General features: G+C 46.2%; 5 protein-coding genes and 1 non-coding gene across 6 annotated transcripts; 4 read left to right on the forward strand and 2 right to left on the reverse strand.

Annotated features, from left to right (window-relative positions):
* Positions 1-4874: 4874 nt before the first annotated feature.
* Positions 4875-5387, forward strand: Pdw03_5682 (uncharacterized protein; the record flags this gene model as incomplete). The annotated part of the gene is made up of 3 exons (XM_066101130.1): positions 4875-4934; positions 4987-5213; positions 5270-5387. 3 exons carry the CDS (start codon positions 4875-4877, stop codon positions 5385-5387), a joined length of 405 nt encoding a protein of 134 aa, XP_065958070.1.
* Positions 5388-9008: 3621 nt separating this feature from the next.
* Positions 9009-9082, reverse strand: Pdw03_tRNA188. Its single transcript has one exon. It is a non-coding gene; the product is annotated as a tRNA-Asn (tRNA).
* Positions 9083-10322: 1240 nt separating this feature from the next.
* Pdw03_5683 (uncharacterized protein) lies at positions 10323-10628 on the reverse strand (the record flags this gene model as incomplete). The annotated part of the gene is made up of 1 exon (XM_066101131.1): positions 10323-10628. The coding sequence occupies one exon, from the start codon at positions 10626-10628 to the stop codon at positions 10323-10325; it is 306 nt and encodes a 101-aa protein (XP_065958071.1).
* Positions 10629-14044: 3416 nt separating this feature from the next.
* Positions 14045-15434, forward strand: Pdw03_5684 (Monooxygenase, putative; the record flags this gene model as incomplete). The annotated part of the gene is made up of 2 exons (XM_014682679.1): positions 14045-14291; positions 14347-15434. 2 exons carry the CDS (start codon positions 14045-14047, stop codon positions 15432-15434), a joined length of 1335 nt encoding a protein of 444 aa, XP_014538165.1.
* A 1090-nt stretch (positions 15435-16524) lies between these two features.
* Positions 16525-18020, forward strand: Pdw03_5685 (Aromatic-ring hydroxylase-like; the record flags this gene model as incomplete). Its single annotated transcript, XM_014682680.1, has 2 exons — positions 16525-16539; positions 16593-18020. The coding sequence occupies 2 exons, from the start codon at positions 16525-16527 to the stop codon at positions 18018-18020; spliced, it is 1443 nt and encodes a 480-aa protein (XP_014538166.1).
* Positions 18021-18227: 207 nt separating this feature from the next.
* Pdw03_5686 (uncharacterized protein) lies at positions 18228-18851 on the forward strand (the record flags this gene model as incomplete). The annotated part of the gene is made up of 1 exon (XM_014682681.1): positions 18228-18851. One exon carries the CDS (start codon positions 18228-18230, stop codon positions 18849-18851), a length of 624 nt encoding a protein of 207 aa, XP_014538167.1.
* Positions 18852-19086: the final 235 nt, after the last annotated feature.

Here is a 19086-nt window from a genome sequence, read left to right on the forward strand (position 1 = left end):
CTGGTTGTGATTTTGAACGGCAAGACGTCTCTTTGAAAGGGGTAGGCAATCTTTCTCAATATCCTTAGATGTGTCAGAATGTTGAGGGCCATTACTTTGTGAAGCTTTGGGGAAGCTCTTGGTTGTCGCAGGGAATTTCCCGTACTTGCCTTAGGCCTTCAGCTATAAAGGCCTCATTCGTCCGAGTGGTAATCTAAATCTGTGCCCTTTGCATGTAATTCTGCTAGAGAAAGTGGTATGCTTTCAATGCCAGCCGGTTTGTTGGTCCTAACGTTGGTCTTTTCTTTGGTGAGTAGCTTCCATTCAGGCACTGGGCCTAGTATTTAAGTCACCCTCGGTAGGCTTGCGGTCTCGCCATTCGACCTGCTGAAGAAAAAAACATTGTAAGTTGCCTTGAAGAATGGTTGCTACGATGGCCTTTAAAGACCGACCTAATCAACTTGAAGGTACTTTCATTGAGCACCCACTATGGTTTGGCCCGGAAATCGGAATTCTCTGGTGTAAGTCATGGTATTTCCCACCAAGGCCCTACATTGAATCGTCTTATTGAACAGCCCTTGCCATTCTGCAGTCTAAGCGACACCACATTTCACATAGACAACACCACAAACCACATTAACTGGAACACTTCATGAGTTGCGGACCGCACCAACGTGCCTTTGCTCTGGAAAACCAGTGCATTGCACTTCATATTTTATCTGCCGAGAAAATTGTGGAGTTTTGTGTCGGACTGAGGGGTGGTATTTTATTACCAAAGACAGGGTTATTCATCAAGTACCCATTCACTCTTTGGGGTATGTGGCTGGACGCAAGAATGATCTGGTCGGTTGGAAATCCAAAGCCGAGCAAAATATGAGTCCAGACTAGACATGAAAATCAAACCAAGATGGCAGGTGAAAGGAGCCAGAATCAAGGACAGATGCAATCATCCACGCGACAACTCGAGAAAGTTATATTGACCTTCTACGACGTTCGTGATAAACATCTAGGGACTCTAGTATACTAGTTCAATGATGAGTCCAGTGTCTGAAAATTGACGTATCTAAGAACTATAATTTGCACAAATTGTATCGATATTGCCACGACTTAAATTTGACAAAGGTCGATCAGGCGGGAACCTACAGAGATTTGTTTTCGATGGCCTACTTTTCCCACTGTTGGAAAAATATGCGGATATCGGACAGACCTAGTTAAGGCTCAGCCACGGGCAAATGCCATCACAAACAATTTTAGGATCCATAAATAAGTGGTTATCAGTCTCCATTGTGACGTACCAAGCTTTATAACGCCGAAGTTTGAGCCTCGCCTGATTGTCTATTCATAATTTTACCTTTTACTAATAAACAGTCAGAGCCCCAAGCTATTGCACAATAGTTGTCAAAGAGTGTACCTTGTGATTACTTTCATCATTTATTCTTTGTCGTCAAGCAAGAAATGAGCGGAGGCATAAGAACGTCCGGGACACTGAGACGGCTTGCGTTATCGATGGGTCAAGAAAAAAAGGAAATCTAATAAAGAATCCGACATTTGCTCTTAATACTCAATTATATTTCCGCTTTTCTGTGGTATTTCTCGTCTTTGGCGAGTACCCTTCCTAGAAGCATTTTTTGTGGTGAGACTTACGGCCCTATTTCATGCGTATAGGTAGCAACTCCGGCGCACAAAATGGCTCGCGCGAGCATGACGAGGTCATCAGTGGGTCGATAGCTCGAAGCAACAAGAGGGTGCTATCAGTTTGTCAGCAACGTTTGGCGGAAATATTATGGCAGTTTATTGCTGCTTTACCACTCTCAGGGATGCTAGCGACTTTGTTGAGGCTGCAGATAAGAAGCCGAAAGTATCTGAGCCAACTGGCCACCGGTTCAAATCGTCGACTCCCGCAACCCAAATGGTTAATTGCAAGGTTAAAGTGTGCGGTCGTCGTACAAGCAATCCATAGAACCATTCTTCTCACTCGATGAAGTAAATTTTAAACCAAATTGGAAGGATCAACCTGAGCCCTGTTCTACGTTTATCGCCACGACTTTAATCATACTGTTGCCCCAATAATGTCATTCTTCAATTACTTCTCCACGTCCATATTTTAACCAGCCTCCAATTTTGCTCAATTCCCTATCTTCCATTGGATGACCTCATTGACCAAAAAAAAGGGGGCAAAGGAATTGCGGCCTGGTCCATCTTTCAAGCTAAGAAGCACGTTCCATCCAACAGCTTTTTGATAGCATTGGAGGAACTCTGGAAAGTCCTTTCGTTTGGTCAACCCAAGTCCCCGGTGTGTGTCATCACCTTTGTCTCGGCAGTGGCTTCCTATGGCTGGCACATTTTTCAAGAGCATGAGACACTCTGGACACATGTAATCGTATCCTGTTACAAGAAGGCTTTCCCGCAGGATTGCAAACTCTCTGTCCATATTATATAAGCGAAAACTGAAGATCTAAAGACAACACAGAGTGGAAGTAGAAGATGGAAGGCCTGCAGCTCCAATATTGCTCTTATAGTAAGGGGTCCTAGCAGGGATTAATGGTAGACCTTTTACTTGTCCAATTATGTTTTCATACTCATCAGCACGGCATGAACATGCACCATCCCTCCACTGGCTCAGCTTTGCGGGCCTGTTTGAAGACTTGGAACACTCGTTATCTAATTGGGACACAGCGCCTTGCAGCACTCGAGACTAGCGGTGGAGATCAACGTATCAAGTAGATAATTTTCTACTGTGTCTTGGAATAGATAACAGAAGCAACTATCTCAATACGTACATTTCCATTTCTTTTTGTCTTGATCTTCGTTCAAGTATTGCCTATCAGTTTAACAGTAACCTCTTTTTCTCCCGCAGGGTATTCCAATCCTCTTCACATATCAGGCTCTGGGCCTGATGGATCAATCCGGGTCTTTTAAAGCTCAGCGTTTCAGGTGCTTGGAATAATTTTTGTAGTTCAAACCCTACAGTCTTTGTTGTTCCATCAATGCATTGAGCAGTAAACTTCAGACACATTTGGAAGCTGGGAATGCATGTGAATAGACCCAGATACTCTATGAAAACATGCACATCAATGAGATGGTCATCCATAGGGCTTGCCCAAGAATTGGATTTCACGAGTCTGTCCATTGATTAGCACGCCGAACTGAGAGTCAAGCTAAGGGGTTGGCTTACTGCCGCAGATTATTCGACGCCATAATTTGACGCTCTTTTGGGGGGGTTGCCGGTGGTGTTCGAGGATTCAAGTATGTGCCTGTGGACTCGCGACTCGGCTTATATATAAAACCAATCGGTGCGGGCTGTGTGTCAACAGGTTGAGGTGTAACAGTATGATGAATGGTATGTGCATGCGCTTCAGATAGAGATGCAGCTCGTTGGGGAGAATGGGCGGATATGTCGGCACTCTGCTTGGTAAAACCGTGCGTCTTCTGAGGATGAAAGTCTGCTGAGGTGGGAACGGAGTTTCGAGGGTACTCTGGAGCTCCAAAAGACTCGATGGAGGAATCGTCATGGATTGTAGTGAATATGAATTGGAAAGGGGCGATTGACTCTATCAGCTGTCTGAAGAACTTCATGGGACAAGATTCTGTTGTTTGCGCTTGATACTGTACGTAATAAATTCAAGAAAACCACCCTCGTTGGAGATTCAGACAGTCATTACATACCAATGGTACGAGATTACATTTCAGTTCTATATAGTCATTAAGACTTTAAAGTTTCTGCTGTATCCCTTTGCTTGTAACATCGGGCCAGGTTGTTCAGAAGGATTGCTTATGCAATGGGCTATTCACTAAATCATACCAATGCCCCAGATGATACCGTGACCACCAACATTGGCTATGGTTATCCAACTTCAAGTATTGATGAATAGTGTTTCCTTCAAGATGATGATCAGATAGATTGGCTTTTTAATGAGGTCAATGCGAGGTTTTGGTCGACGTGCTGAGTATTCTGACTCTATGGTGTATCAACCTTGACTCTTCCAGCCCCCGGTGAGACAATGAATTTGGAAAAGGAGGGCTGAAGCAAAGCTTGGGAACAATATTATTTGATGTACCTTCACATGAAGTCACATCACATCACATCACTTCACTTCACTTCACTTCATTTCACTTCACTTCACTTCATTTCATTTCACTTCACTTCACTTCATTTCATTTCATTTCATTTCATTTCATTTCATTTCATTTCAGTTCATTCCATTTCATTTCATTTCATTTCACATCTCGAACTGTATCGAATGGACGCAAGGCCGACGTAGGTATACCGCACCAAAACGCGAATTGGGTCAAGTTCCTCGCCAGAGGGAAGGTTCCATGTTGATACTAAAAGACTATCCCATTCGTCAGTCAAGGCAAGATCCAACTCACCAAGCCCGGTCAACCTACATCAACTTAGGGCGATTGATTTTGGCAGTATTATGCCGAGGCTTTATTTTGTCGTCACGTGACCAAAATATCTCGTGTTGATTGTGCACGCCCCCACCCGATATTATTGATAAGGTTTCAAATCACGTAACTACATCACGTGGATAGAGTATTTCAACTTACGGAGGGGCATGCGCCACTCGTGCCCCTCGATTGTTTCATGGTTGGGGAAAAAATTATCCTCTTGGGCATCAAAGATCATCTCAAATCAACTTATTAATGAAGATATATTTTGGTTCACTTCTATATTACATTTAGCAGCATTGCGTTCTTCGTTTCCTCCCAGCGCAAGCACCATCGTCTTAAAACACCACACCAACTTGAAATCCGGTCGGTATAGTACCCTTTTTTCACGCTCTATTTCGTTCTTTACTAATAAGAAAACGAGTCTTTGAAAGATAAATTTTCATTCCAATCAAAGCCGAGGTTCTCAGCGGAGCGCCAAAAATCATCCCTGGTAATTGCAAATGAGCTCGTTACGGAGTGAAGATGAGAAGAACAAGTTGCGGGAGCATGCTGTGGCACTGGTACAAACCCCAACAACTCACTCAATGCCTGATAACACATTGACGCAATCAGATGTCAGGAAATGACAAGGTTCGAATCGCGCCCGCGGAAACCACCGGCGAAAACGATTTCAAATATGAACAATGGCCAAATGTGTGTGCAGTCGTGGTTGATAAGGGTAGCGGACGGGGGTACGCGCAGATAACTGGAGGTGGCGAGGAGGTGCATGCTGTCTATACGGGCCGTGGAGAGACTGGTTATGCTTTAGCAAACATCTCCCATGGTCAGTCATGTATGCTGTATGGGTATCCCACAGTGCTGTATATTTATCCTTGTTCCTGAACTGCTTCAACAGGCATCAATCTTTCCTGTGTCTTTTCCACAACAAATTTGATGAGGGCCTGACACACCTCGCGCGAAATCTCGATCGCAGGTTGTTCGTTGATATTGTCCGGTATCCTGATCATAAATGATCTATGCGTTCCGGGGTAACTTCTCATGAAATCAGCGAGATCTCTCTCTTGAAGAACTGTTCGGTAGGCGGCATCATCTAATCTGTCTCAGTATAGGGTTGAGGGGAGACGGGGTTATTCTGTGTCGCTCACGTGTGGCTTTCTTCCTCGGCAAGAGAGCATAATAGTGTGTAATTGCATATCTCAGCCCTTTTGGACACGTCTTGTCTTTTCTCCAATCCATGAGGCCGCGAAGGTAATCTTGTGATTTCAGACTGCCGATTTGAGTAGGACGGGCTGACAATGCACAAAGAAAAAACAGTTCTTCGCTACACTCCAAAACATCATTGAGGATTGTGCGCGCCCGCAATTTGGGAACATTTCGATGAATCGTCGAAGGGTCCGTTGCAACCAGCCGCGAACATCTTTTGATATTGTCCACCTGATTAGTGGTAAGAGGCACGAAAATATCCGAGAATTGTCTCCAAGTTGTATCGATCAAATTGAGCAATCCCTCAGGCGATAGTTGAGCCATTATGAAAATTTATTAAGCAGGGGAGGAAACAGAGGGTAAGTGATGTGAGTGATGTGAATTGAAATAAAGTGAAATAAAGTGAAATAAAGTGAAGTGAAGTGACGTGAAGTGAAATAAGGTAATGTAAATTAAGGTAAAGTGATGTGAATTGAAATAAAGTGAAATAAAGTGAAGTGATGTGATGTGATGTTCATTGGCCAATGCTAGCCGATCTACACAGCTCCAAAACAAGTAACAGCGTCAACAACAACCTGATACAGAAGCTCGCTCCCTAGTTTTTTGAACCGAGCGTAGCATAACCCTGACCTTGTACGAGCATAGGTCACTGTTCACTTTTCTAAGCGGGCCGAGCAAATTTTGGGCCAAATTGTACAGCTTACTGGGGAACTCAGACTTGCAGGGATATTGTGTAAGCATTGTGTTCTTCGAATAAAAACTCTATTCACTTCATTTCACATTAATTCGCTTCTTGTCAATCTAGTCGCGTATCTCTTTGGTTCGCTACATGACACGGTTCCCCTCTTCAACTGATGAGATTCGACGCATGCACGCTGCCAATCATCTCACAGATGCTCTGAACCATGGAGGAAACGCCTTGGGTGGGGCTGATCCATGCTTTTCACATCCACAGCGCACGGGTAAGGGACCTTGGACCCAATTGGGGTTTCGCCGAAGCCTAATGATCAACAAAGCCACTCAGTAATATCGATTGATTGGTGCTCGTGAGCCATAATTAGCGCCAAATGTAGGGGCCGTCACCCTCGAGTTAACAAGGAGGCAGCCTCAGTAATCCCATATGCACCCGTCAGAAACAATCTGATGCTCACAAGACTACACTTAATGTAATGAACTCGCCTGATGTTATGTCCAGGTAACCTGTCATGTCTGTTACCCCGCTTTCTTGTTGTATAAAGAGCGCGAACGTAACGATTGTCTCCTGAATATCTCAAGAATCACTCTCGTGGCTTTGTTTCTTATTATACCTGGTAGTCAGACTACCTACTCTGCCCGGTCTCTATTGAATTTGGATTCTCAAACTTTGATCGCTAAAGACCACTTCCCTGAACCGCTCCTCTCAAGCGTATACCTAATTGCTAGGGTCCTTACAAGTACAGTACTCGTGCCCTCCATTGAGGATCAGTGGTCTCCCAACTAATACATGTATAGTCCCCGCCTTCATCATGACTTCTAAATCCGACATAAGCCATCCCGTGGACGCGATCAAATGTTGCACCTGCGGACAGGAGAAGAGCATGGTCCATGCAGATTGTGGGGCTTGTTGATGCAAATACAATGATAGTATGTATGCAGGTAAAACAGTATTCAATTGGATGGACGGGGAGAGAGAGAAGGTGAGAGTGGAAGGAAGACTATCTAGTTGGTCTGTCCTACATGTGATGCCTGAGGCATCCAACAAGATGGCACTTGACAACGATGAATGGCGCCAGATCGATTACCTTCTTTATCTCACAAAGCCATTCTATGAATATACTCTTGCGCTTTCAAAGACTCGAGATGTGACTGCACATCTAGTATTCCAGATCTACAATATGTTGTTTGAGCACCTTGAGAAGTCTATCAAGCAGCTTCAACGAAAGCATGTCCCATGGAAACAACAGATGCTTTCATCCCTTGAGGCTGGTCAATTGAAGCTTGATGAGTATTATTCGCAGACAGATCATAATCGTGATCATATTTACGCAATTAGTACTATGCTGGCGCCAGATAACAGGTTCCAATTCTTTCTCACCGATGACTGGACAAAGGAATGGCGTGATAAATATCCAGCCTCATTCCAAGATACTCTCTTACCTTAACAAGAGCGTCAAGCTACTAGTCAAGGCCTAACAGTCTCTTCTCCCGGATCAAGGCCAAGCACAGCTCTTCATAATCTACTTCGCCCAAAGAAACCCAAAGCGAAGCCGGTTGGCGACGAGATAACCCAGTATCTTGATGGTGGTAAGTTATACTCTTCTTCAAGTCTTATTTCGATAAATAACGGTTGCTGATTTTGTATAGATGTCGTTGATTCCGAGCCGCTACCCTTTTGGCGAGAGAACCATAGCCGTTTTCCTGCGATTGCTTCGCTTGCGCGGGATATTCTTACAATTCCAGCAACCGGTGCAGGTGTGGAACGATTGTTTAACACTGCTCGCGATATTTGCCATTATCGCCGCGGTCGTATGAAGGCTGAGACTATTGAAGAGTTGATGCTATTCCTTTGTACATCAAGATTTGACCTTGAATTACATGAAGCAAAGGAGCCTTGAACGATTCTTCTCTCTGAATGAGATCGAAGCACTGAGAGAGGAAAAGGACGATAAGCGTGATGATGTTGAATTTGAACAGATCAGTGATACAGAAGAACAGCCTGAGATTTCTAGGGGTTTGATTGATGTTGATGATGATAATACTGGTGATAATGATGCTGGCGATCCTCCATTGCCAAGTTATAGTACTCAGCCACGTATGTCAGGGAGGAAAAGGAAGCATGTAGAGGATGATATGTATCAGTCTCATTAGTTTAAACTGAAATTAATCACAATGCTTTAATATATGCTTGAACAAATCAATAATTTATTGAATTTGAAGTGAACGATGTAATCGAAATGCTCAAAATTACTGGGAATTCCTGCATTATTTGTGCAGTCACGAGAAATTGGCATGTTTGCATTGTTTAGTTAAAGGGGGGGCTCGGGCCCCCCCCCCCCCTCCGAGCTGTGGGGAAGGCCCGAAACCCGACCCTTTTGAGGGTCGAGTCGGGTCGGGTTTCGGGCTTTTCGAGCTTTGCGGAAGTCTAGACAGCTGTCACAAACTGGCTCCTCAGCCCTCGCATTTACGAATGCACGAACTGCAATCTATGGAGAAGAATCTTTGTATAATAGAAACCATAGCATTGCACGTCCCAAGACCCTATGGGAGGTCGCAGGAGCAAGCTTTCGCTTGCTCCCAGCCGGACGTTAATTAAATCTACCTACCTACCTACCTGGGACCGGACTGGGTTGCTCGTTCGAGTTCCCTTTTTCCAATTAAGGGTGAAAATTCAAGAGCCAAAAAATTGGGGAATGCTTTTGTTGAAAAACAAAAAAAATGAACTAAAAAAAAGTCGTCCCTGGGAAGGCTTGAACTTCCAACCTCCCGATTAACAGTCGGACGCGCTAACCAATTGCGCCACAGAGACAGGATGTTGCTTCTTGTGGAAATAGATCGACTATGGTTGTTACTCTGCAAAAATCATTTTCCACAAGACTCTCATTCGCTCAACAACCAAAATTTATCAAAGGCGTATCCCCATCGGCAAGTGGTTTTGTGCGTGATGAGATACAGAGCATCAAGGGTTTTTTTGTGACAATTGTATCCCTCTCGAAGGATCCAGTCGCCAGAATTAAAACTTTCGTTAACCCAATCCCATAATAGTGCGACATGCAATGGGTTTGCTGGAACGTCGGAAAAGATCCGCGCAGAAGGATCTCACGAGAACTAGCGATCGACGTCGCATATTCTGCTTTTGTTCTATGTAGTTTCAAAAAAAAAAATATCTGTGGGCTCAACCCAATCTCGGGGGCGATACAAGATCTGTGATTGGGAGAGGGAGATTTCACGTGTTGTTAAAACCAATTTCGGAGATCATAGTCGGGTCGATAGCCATCCAGAAAGCACCTAGCGAATTTTTAGCATTGTGCAATTCCTCCTAATTTTCCTTTGCACGGCGATTTTTAATAGGAAATGCGAAGTTGGCATATTTAGGTTTGCCGAGACTTGCAGATTGATTCCAGATGTCTGTTTTGCAAAGCCCTATGAGGGCGCGGGCATTTGACATTTTTATTAGAACATGGCTGAGGGAAACATAGAGATGCAGCTCTAAGATATAGTTAGTGGCAAAAAATACCTAATGTGAAGGAAAGCGAGACAAGAAGGAAATTTTCCGATCACGAACAGCAGCAGACTTTGAATGTGAAGGACCTCGCATGACAGCAATGATAAGCAAATAGAGGCCTGGAAGAGGAGAGATTATTAGAGATCACCAGTAAAGTATCTTGCAAATGACTAGGTATAAACCGTCACTTCTGTCCGTTGCTAATAGCTTTTCAATCGCTGGTCAAGTTTAGCATAAACTACATTGAAAGGGGAATCTATATAGATCTACCTTAGGCGATAGTTAATAAGCTCTTTTATGAGGCAGATCAATCCCTGAACAGAAACAGTAGACCCGTACTACAGTAATATCTCAAATGAGTTTACCTTCGCTTGCACCAAAGGATCGCTCGTTTCTTCTCATTGAAACAGATTTGCCATTTTCTAATCCCTGGTCCCCATTGAATATGCGCGAGGCTGTATCTCGGTGCTCCTGTTGGGTGCTATTAAGGGACCCGTTGCAAACAAAAGTTAATCATCGGGGTTGCCATCGAATGCGAGATGTCTCAAGGTCGCCAAAGAAGCAGGCGGATGGACTCCAGATCCTCCTCTTCTTCAATATCCCACATTCTCCACCTATGGGCTAAGATCGCTAGACTGCAATTCATCGCATTTGTAACAGCGACAAACACATCGGGCAGTTGGTCCCTCGGAAAGTCCCTAGATAATTGCGCGTAGCTCATTCGTATAGCGGTGTCCGCGTGTGTGATTTCAGCCCGTGCGTTGTTGCGTCGAATCATCTTGCGACCAAGGAGCCGAAGCTGCGCTAGGTCAAGATCGTCAGGTAACAGGACAGTACGGCTTTGGGTCATTTTGGTATGATTTTAGTGTTGACCTCTTAGGACAGGTCAGGGCTTTGTTCAAATATCTCACTCACTGCATCATATAGCGATATACTGTCTCTTATGGTATTTTAGACAATGGTACAAAATGTTCTGGTGTAGCTCACTGATAGCTTGGCTACCAGATATCTTGGTTCTAGAAGGTTGATTGAGCCAGTTCTGAAGGGGGTGACTGAAGTGAGAGAAGTGGGAGAAGCGAGAAAAGCGAGAGAAGTCAGAGAACTGACGGGAAAGTGGGGATGAATAGGAGAAGGGATGACCCTTCTACGATTCCCCCGATAGTTTGAAATTATAGAAACTGAAAGTAGCGACGTCCCTGGATCTAAATGGTGTGATCGCTTTAGCCTAAATGTAGTCCAGGAAATCCAACCCCTGTAGCATACTGCGGTTTAATTCAAGCTTTTCTTTGTTTAACGATTGACTCCTTTTCGTTTCTGAATTTCATTGTTCAAAGTTCCACTGATTTTGGTATGCTGTTATCGTTTTTAATGAACGGTATAGTGTTATTGTCCCCGACCCAGAGCACCAATATCCCAGGGAGGTTATTCAGCGTAGTGCGAGAAAGAGACCGAGCCACGACTTAGCTTGACAAGGCCAATGAAGCCCGCGTTGTGCAATTTTGGGGTTGAGCATCTCATTTCGAGATTAAACAGTTTGATGTGTCAGTCTTTTATGTTGGCAACTGTTTTCAGGCTGGAACGACCTAACTTGGCCGCGTGCGCACAGCCGAGCAGCGGCACTCCTCACTTGGTGATGTAGATTAAGGGCAAGCTATGTGCCCGTGCTAGGGATGCCGGGTCCTCGGGGGGGGGGGAGTTGCCCCGCTCGAAGAAGACCGTTACTATCAAAGCTATCAAAGGCCAGGGGATACCAAGTTCTTCTTCTGATGGCGGTCAGGCACTTCGAGGCCCTAGAAAAATAAGGAGGTCTGAATTACATGGGAAAATCCGATGTTCAACAATACCCTCTTGTACTCTGAGATATCTGTGCCTTGAGCAAATAGTTATTGGACAGACCATGCAACATGGTCCGTATCAACAGGCCTCTACGTTACCTTACCCAATTGACGAAACGAGTCGCACTGTCACCTACTATTTATGAGGAAGAATTCAAAATTAAAATTTCCAAGGAGAAATTAATTATTAATTGCTTGATCCGGGGGCAGACCAAACGAAAAAAGGAGAGCTAGAACGGCCAGGGAGAATTCCAGGGCACAATTATAGGATGGAAGACATCGGATTTAGTTTTAATTCACTCAGCATGGCTTGCATGAATCAAAGAAATATCGATTGGGGTTCTGGGGCAAGTCTCAGCATATGTGCAGCGTTGTGGAGGTTTTGCTAAATTCTGTCATGAAATTTCCCCTGAGTAGCACGAATATCATCCACGATCTGCTGCAAAGATCGTTAGGTTGTGGTCGTAATATCATTTGAGGTAGTGAGTTGATTTTAAAGTTCCTCCAAATCATTTCCAACACACTGGTTACGAGTGCGGTAGCGAAAACTGAAGGTGTTGCCAGCGAAAGCTTGAGGGAAGTTAGTGGAAGCGGTATCTTGGTCGGTGTTAACGGGACCAGGGCGAGCTACAGGTGAAGCAGAAGCTGCAAATTTCTAACCGAATTGACAGAGGTTGTCCTATTCTTCCCAATGGCAGTTCGCGCAGGCCGAAAGACTATAGATGCCACGAACTATGGCGCACCGAGAGAACTTGCCGAACCGTTCTAGGCATCTCGTATACTGTCGCCTATCTTACCGACTCACCACTTGCATCAATGCAGCTTCCACGCGGGGCAGTCTATCATTCATCTCTTTCTGAAGCATCTGGGCTGTCCAATCGGTTCCAAGACGCAAGCACGGCTCTCGCTGATCGTTAAAGCGTCCAAAAATCTCCCCTTTAGAACATCACCTGGTCTGACCACCTGACAAGGTATTCTGTGGATATGGACGGCCCATGGTCCAGATCTTCTTATTCTATAAGCTTGGGCTGGAGCTGGGGGAAGGAGGGTTCGTCGGCCTAGTGGTCGGCCTCCGAGGCGGAAATTTTGACTATTGGCATGAGCGTGTGAGCTCAAAATGCTAGCTCAGTGAGGAGACCGTGATTTACTTGGAATCTTCTATACTTGTCTTTCAGAAGATGCGCAAAAAGGGGCTTGAGGAAGCTTAGCGAGAAGAAGTGACATCGTCAGTCTTCTGAGCCTTGAGGAGACTTTCCAAAATCGAAGCAGAAAAATAGGGTTTACCTTGGGGCACACTTCAGAATCTGCTATGTGTATGAGGTACAAAAACTAGAGATGAACGTCAGATATTTTGGCTGAGTTTGAAGAGGATCATGAGAGAAGCTTGATCAAAAAGCTGTCGATCTGACGACCTTCCTTGTCCCCACCATCTTTGATCAGCTAAGATAACTTCCCTAAATCCACTAAGGGGCTAAGAGTAATTAAATCGTCCCTAATTCACACTGACTTGAAGTGGACATATCGAAGATAGCCCTAGATGTAAACTGTAGATTCTTAGATATGCGCTAGTCCTGATATGGGTCACATCGGGCTTCGCCCATCGTGGCTCAAGGGCTTCACAGTCGCCCTAAGATACGATTTTTACCCCATAATTTTGTTCTATTTCTCCTCTCCAAATTTTTGTCCCACTTGACTGGCACGATATCTTCAATGAATGGCCAGAAAGCCACCACGTACCTTTGTAGCTATCTATCCAGATCACAGTTCAATGACAGTTAGCAATGGCGGCGAAGTTCTTTAATGCTGGATATTCTTATTGCAATGAGCAAATTTAATCCGAGGTGAACTTCTGTCGAATTTCATGATAACATGATTATAGTTGTTATAATGGTAGTAGCCGGTTAGGTTTTCAAGACTTGAAGAACCGGGCCGTGATTAATTTTGCCATCTCTGAGCTCAAAGGCTCGTCCAAGTGTCGGCAGCTTCAAGATCCAGCAGCAACCAGACTTTCTCAGCGGCTTCACCGGGGAAATTTCGGAGTTGCAAACTGTAGAGAATGAGCTGTAGACGTTGATAATAGACGTTGATAGTCTCCAACCTACAACACACCACGAAATACTCGAGCGGATAAAGTCCAAGCAGGGAAGGATACAATTCTCAGGCCGTGGGAGCCCCTCCAAAACCCCTTGGGACAAACGTGTATGTTGTAGGAAAATGTGGGAGAAGCGGGAAAGATTTACTCCGCCGTGGCCATGAAGCAGCGACACAGCCGGCAGGATAACTCGGGCACTGCACCGTTCAAGATCTTATTTTCAAAGAAATCCCTTGTATCAATTTTCTTTGCCATCTTGCTTTGGCTAATTAACTCATCCAATTTTTTGGTCGTTTTGACATCTGTCCCAGATACATCGTTTCCACACACCCCGAAAAAATGACGAAAGCACCTCAAGATTTACAAATCGCCATTTTGGGTGCAGGCATGGGCGGTCTGACTTCTGCTTTGGCTCTTGCTCAGCAGGGATTCAAGTACATCGATGTCTATGAGAATGCAAGTGATCTTGGCTTTGTCGGCGCTGGCATTCAATTGGCACCTAACATGGCCCGCGTTTTGGATGGACTTGGTGTTTGGAAGGGCATTGAGGCCGAGGCCGTGAATATTGAGGAAACTTCAGTGCGAGGTGTGTTCCGGGATAACAATGTAACAAGATAATGGGATCTAATTTATGGACTCAGACGGCGCAACGGACACTGAGCATGCATATGTGGATCTACGCTACATTGAGAAGACATACGGATATAAACACATGGTTGGTCATCGTGCATCACTAGCCAGTGGACTATATAACGGCTGCAAGCAACACCCCGCAATCAAGTTCCACTTTGGAATCAATGTAGATAACGTGGACTCGTTCGGCCCTCGGCCATCATTCACAGCTAGCCCCCGTGCCGAGGGAACTGCCCCGTTCAAGGTTGAGTGTGATGTCCTGCTCGCTGCCGATGGTATAAAGAGCATCACCCGCGTCGAGATGCTGAAGCGACTGGGGGTTAATGTTGGCGTCAAGGACACCCAACAGGCCGCGTATCGTATCATGATCCACAAGGAGCAGATCAAGGACGACCCCGAGCTTTTGGCCCTCATCAACAGCAACCGTGTAACCCGCTGGATTGGCGCAAAGCGTCACATTATTGCTTACGCCGTTTCTAACAACACCATCTACAACATCTCCACTACCCAGCCCGACACCAACTTTGCAGCCGCCACAAACGCCACTTACACCACCAAGGGCTCTAAGCCTGCCATGATGGGTGTCTTCGCTGACTTCTGTCCCATGGTCCAGCGCATGCTAAAATACGTTCCCGAGGGCGAGATCTGCGAGTGGAAGCTGCGCGTCCATGAGCCGCTCCCCACTTGGATTCACGACTCCGTCGCTTTAGTTGGTGATGCTTGCCACCCTACTCTGCCCCACCTCGCTCAGGGTGCTGCACAGGCTATTGAAGACGGAGCTGTTATCGGTGTGGTTCTCTCCAAGCTGCCGGATACCACCCCAGAGTCGATCAACAAGGCTCTCCGTGTTTATGAAAAAGTTCGCAAGAGTCGCGCTGAAGCTTTGGTCGAGATGGCCAGCGCTTCTGGTCGTGCCCTGCACTTGGGTGACGGTGCTGCCAAGGAGGAGCGTGACAAGCAGTTCGCTGCCCTCCGCGCTGGCAAGGGTCCCGTGCCTGATAAGTGGGCCGATGCCGATGTCCAGCGTGAGATCTATGGCTTTGATTGCACTAAGGTCACTTCGGATAGTTTTGACGAGTACTTCTCGCAGATGTAAGCATTTTTCTTTGAACAATTGTTATTACATTTGGTAGATCCTTTTTTGCACATTGGATAGTATATTTTAATATGCCTATAGCCTTCGATCTATAAATCAGAAGATATGAGACTATCACAGCATTGACAGCCAGTTTTCCCCTTCAAGAGCATGTTTAACTATTCTCATTCCTACAAGAATGTCAAACCCCGCCGCTCTAAGCATGCATGGAATCTAGGCAGCTAGGCAGTACATACTGTGTCGCATCCATCTTTGAATATCTGTGCAGAAAGGTCTTCTGATCGCCTTGACATGTCGCATTTTATCACAGTCCACTCCGTGCTATAATTCGTCATCCATTTGGAAGGTTGTGAAGCCGAGGAAAATTGATACACCCCAAAGGGCATCCAATGGGGCACAATGGCGAGGCCATGGTTAGTGAGCTGATGTAGTTCAGTGATATGCTGAAACGGCGCATTGGGGCAACTCCGTGTTGCAATGCTTTGCCTCTGAGGAGGGGCGTGTGATGGCCGCAGAAAGATATTTTGATATTTGTATCTCGAGGGTGAATCAGGCGAGTATTCACCACGTTAACTCGGACATTTTTCAGGTTTGGCTTAAACACAAAGGGTTATAAATTGTGCTGTCAGCGGTCCTACGTGTGGGCTAGAGCGCTGGAGCCTCCGCTACATTACCGCGGAAGTTGTCACAGTTTCGGTTAAATCAGTGAAGAACAATCGATGGTGGTCTTCGTAATTCTACTTTTGGATCGCCTCGGTTGAAAAATCCTTGTGTCTTCAGCTGAAGACCCAAGTCACGCGGAGAGATATTGACCATTCCCATCACGGATAAGCATGTGATGTGTCTTCAAATTGAGATATTCGATTTTCCCAATTTTCGAAGCTATAACAATTCCTTTTTTTGCTTCTTTATAAGAGCTCTTTTTGGTTATTTGTGGTTTATGTGTGGAATTGAGCCGTAAAACAATTTGCGCGATGGCCGATTTCCCCCGCAACCTCGGCGCGAACCTTCAAGTTCACAGATCCGTCCAACTGGGTGCATTGAACCTGGGCCATGGTGTTCTGTCCAGAAGTTTGATCATATTCAATAAATGCCTTTTCCGGCAGTATGTCTACAGCGTGATTTCTCGATCCTTCAAGCTAATCAAACTGGTCATAGACTCCATCACCATTCCGCCTCTCCCGTCGTAACCCACCCACGCGCCGCAGTGGCCCTCAATTCGCGCCTACGCCTCGGTTCTTGCTATCACAATGTGTAACACAAAAGGAAGATGACAATCTCGATGTGATTGATGACGATGGGCCATCTTCAACGCGTAAAGTCGCGCGCAACCCGCCCGTTACCCAGAGTGCTTCCCGCTCGCACCAACAACGGGACGTGATCGAGGACTCTGATAGTGCTGCAGATATAGGGGATGTAAGGATCGGAGGGAGAAATTTGAACGATCTACCAGATGACGCTATAGACTGCACTCCTCCTGAAGAACCAGGAACCCCTGGCATCCTGGACGCTGAGTTTGATGCACTGTTTGCGCCGGTCCGAGATGGGAATAAACGACGTCGTGTGGAGGGAGCGACCCTCTTCAGCCAAAGCGATTTAACTCAGCCTGATTCAATATTGTCATCACCACCCGTAACTACGAACTCTCCAGCTGATATCATCGATTTGCCCGATGAAACCAGGCAAAGCACAACGATATGGGAGATGGGTACACAGAGAACTCCCGCACCCAGTGCACGTCCACTTGCACCAGCCGCATCAACCCCAAGAAACATAAAAACACCATTCCGCAGTCGCCCTCGGTTTATGCTTTCCTCAGCGGTGAAGCCTCCCAGCAGCCAGTTCGCACCCAAATTCAAACTAGACACACCGGGCGTATCGCCGCCCGAGAGACGGAAACCGGCTTTTGTTTTGCCTCGCTCGCCGTCGCCGAACCCGGATGCAGAGGATACCCCTGCGCCGTTCTCTCCCTCCTCCTCCTCGCGCACACTGCATCGTCGTGGTCGAAACCAAGCCGGGATGTCCAATTATATTCTCGGAGGAATGGCTGCCGAGGTACGTGGCTGGATCTTGGAAATGGGAACGAAACGTGACCATTTGCCATATCCGCCCTTGGTTCAAGCTCCAGACTTGCGGATGGCGGATGCCTCACCGGAAATGCCGAATGCATATCTCCTAACTGCGCGTGTCATTCATGTCAGCCAGTCAGCTCTGAGCGGCTGTGGCTCTCTCGCCTTTCTTCAAACAGAAGTTCTTACTGGGAATCTTGTGCAAGGGAGAAATCCTCACCCAGACTTGAACATCATGATAATGGGACCTTCGCGATCTAAATCCGCTCTTCGTCCATCTCACTTGCATTCTGATGCCACTACGATACCCTATCTGCGGAAAGGAGACTTAGTGGGGATTCACAGAGGGCTTAATTGGAGCTTGGAGCTTGAGAATTCCTTCTACGAACATCGAATACCCGGGCAAGTATCTGGCCATGAGTTGGAGTGCGGTCCATCTGAAAACGGCGGACATCCAAAGACAAAAGAGGGCTGGCTCATAGCCATGGAATGGGACCTCGTTGAAGCAGCTGAATGAGTTTTGCACACTTATATCATTTACACCAGCCTGTGTCCTATCTCTATCGAATACTTCACCATCACAGCCTGTGAATGCCAACGAAGATGCTGATATACATGTGCACTGTGGGATCTCTTTGATGTCAACTTTTCTGGGTCGACTGCAACCAGAAAGCGCAAGAGGGGAGGTCAATCTAGCGCCAAGCGCCGGAGGACGAGTTCCTCAATGGAGACCATATCCCTGGAGTCGACCAACTCCAAGACCTCGCACAAACGCTTACCCAACAAGGAGCCCAAGAGAGATGATAGTGTGACCAAGTCTGGCAAGTCGCGGGGTGTGCAGCAGGCCACCTCTCCCTCGCGTACTCAGCCTGAACTATCACCCAAGGCATCATCGGAACCGAAGGCCGCAATGGACTCTGTCTCTACCAAGCACACAAAACCACTTGAGCTCCCAGATCTTCCACCTTCGGAGTTCATCTACCCCCGCAAGTTGGATTTGGGTATATTGGAATGCTTATCTGACGAGAGGGAGACAACCCACGAGTCAGTCTCCGACAACCCGTCCGAGCAGCTCACGGAAGTCTCCACGCCTTATACCCCAGTTTTGCACGCAGTGTCACAGTACAATCAGCGCATCCGGAGCCACTGTGGGAGCAAATGTGAGACATGGCTGACACGCCAGATGTACGATGAGTTGGGCGATATCTCTACTCGCATTGAAAAGATTATGCATGGGACCACGGTGATGCTAGAGGAGAGGGAGGCCAGGGATGAATTTGCGAGTGTTAGTTTAATTGGTACAAGGAGAGGTGCACCATGTTTCTTCTATCACATTTCTAATCGTTAAATGCCAAGTCCCAATAATCCTAGAGCCATAGCAAATCATTCAGGCTCATTCGAAAATGAATAACCCTGCAGCTCTTGAACCCGAGATCGGAATTTTAATAACACTCTTTCGGAAATGCAGAATTCTGCTTCGAAAATTCCCATCCCTCTTGCTTCTGTGACATTGTACTCGTCGTAGTGGTCATACAAGCATCCATCTTGGAACCTTTTCGAAGGAAAGGCCAAGCGTATCAAGC

The sequence above is a fragment of the Penicillium digitatum genome, chromosome 6 (genome assembly GCF_016767815.1).
Source record: "Penicillium digitatum chromosome 6, complete sequence".
NCBI lineage: Eukaryota > Fungi > Ascomycota > Eurotiomycetes > Eurotiales > Aspergillaceae > Penicillium > Penicillium digitatum.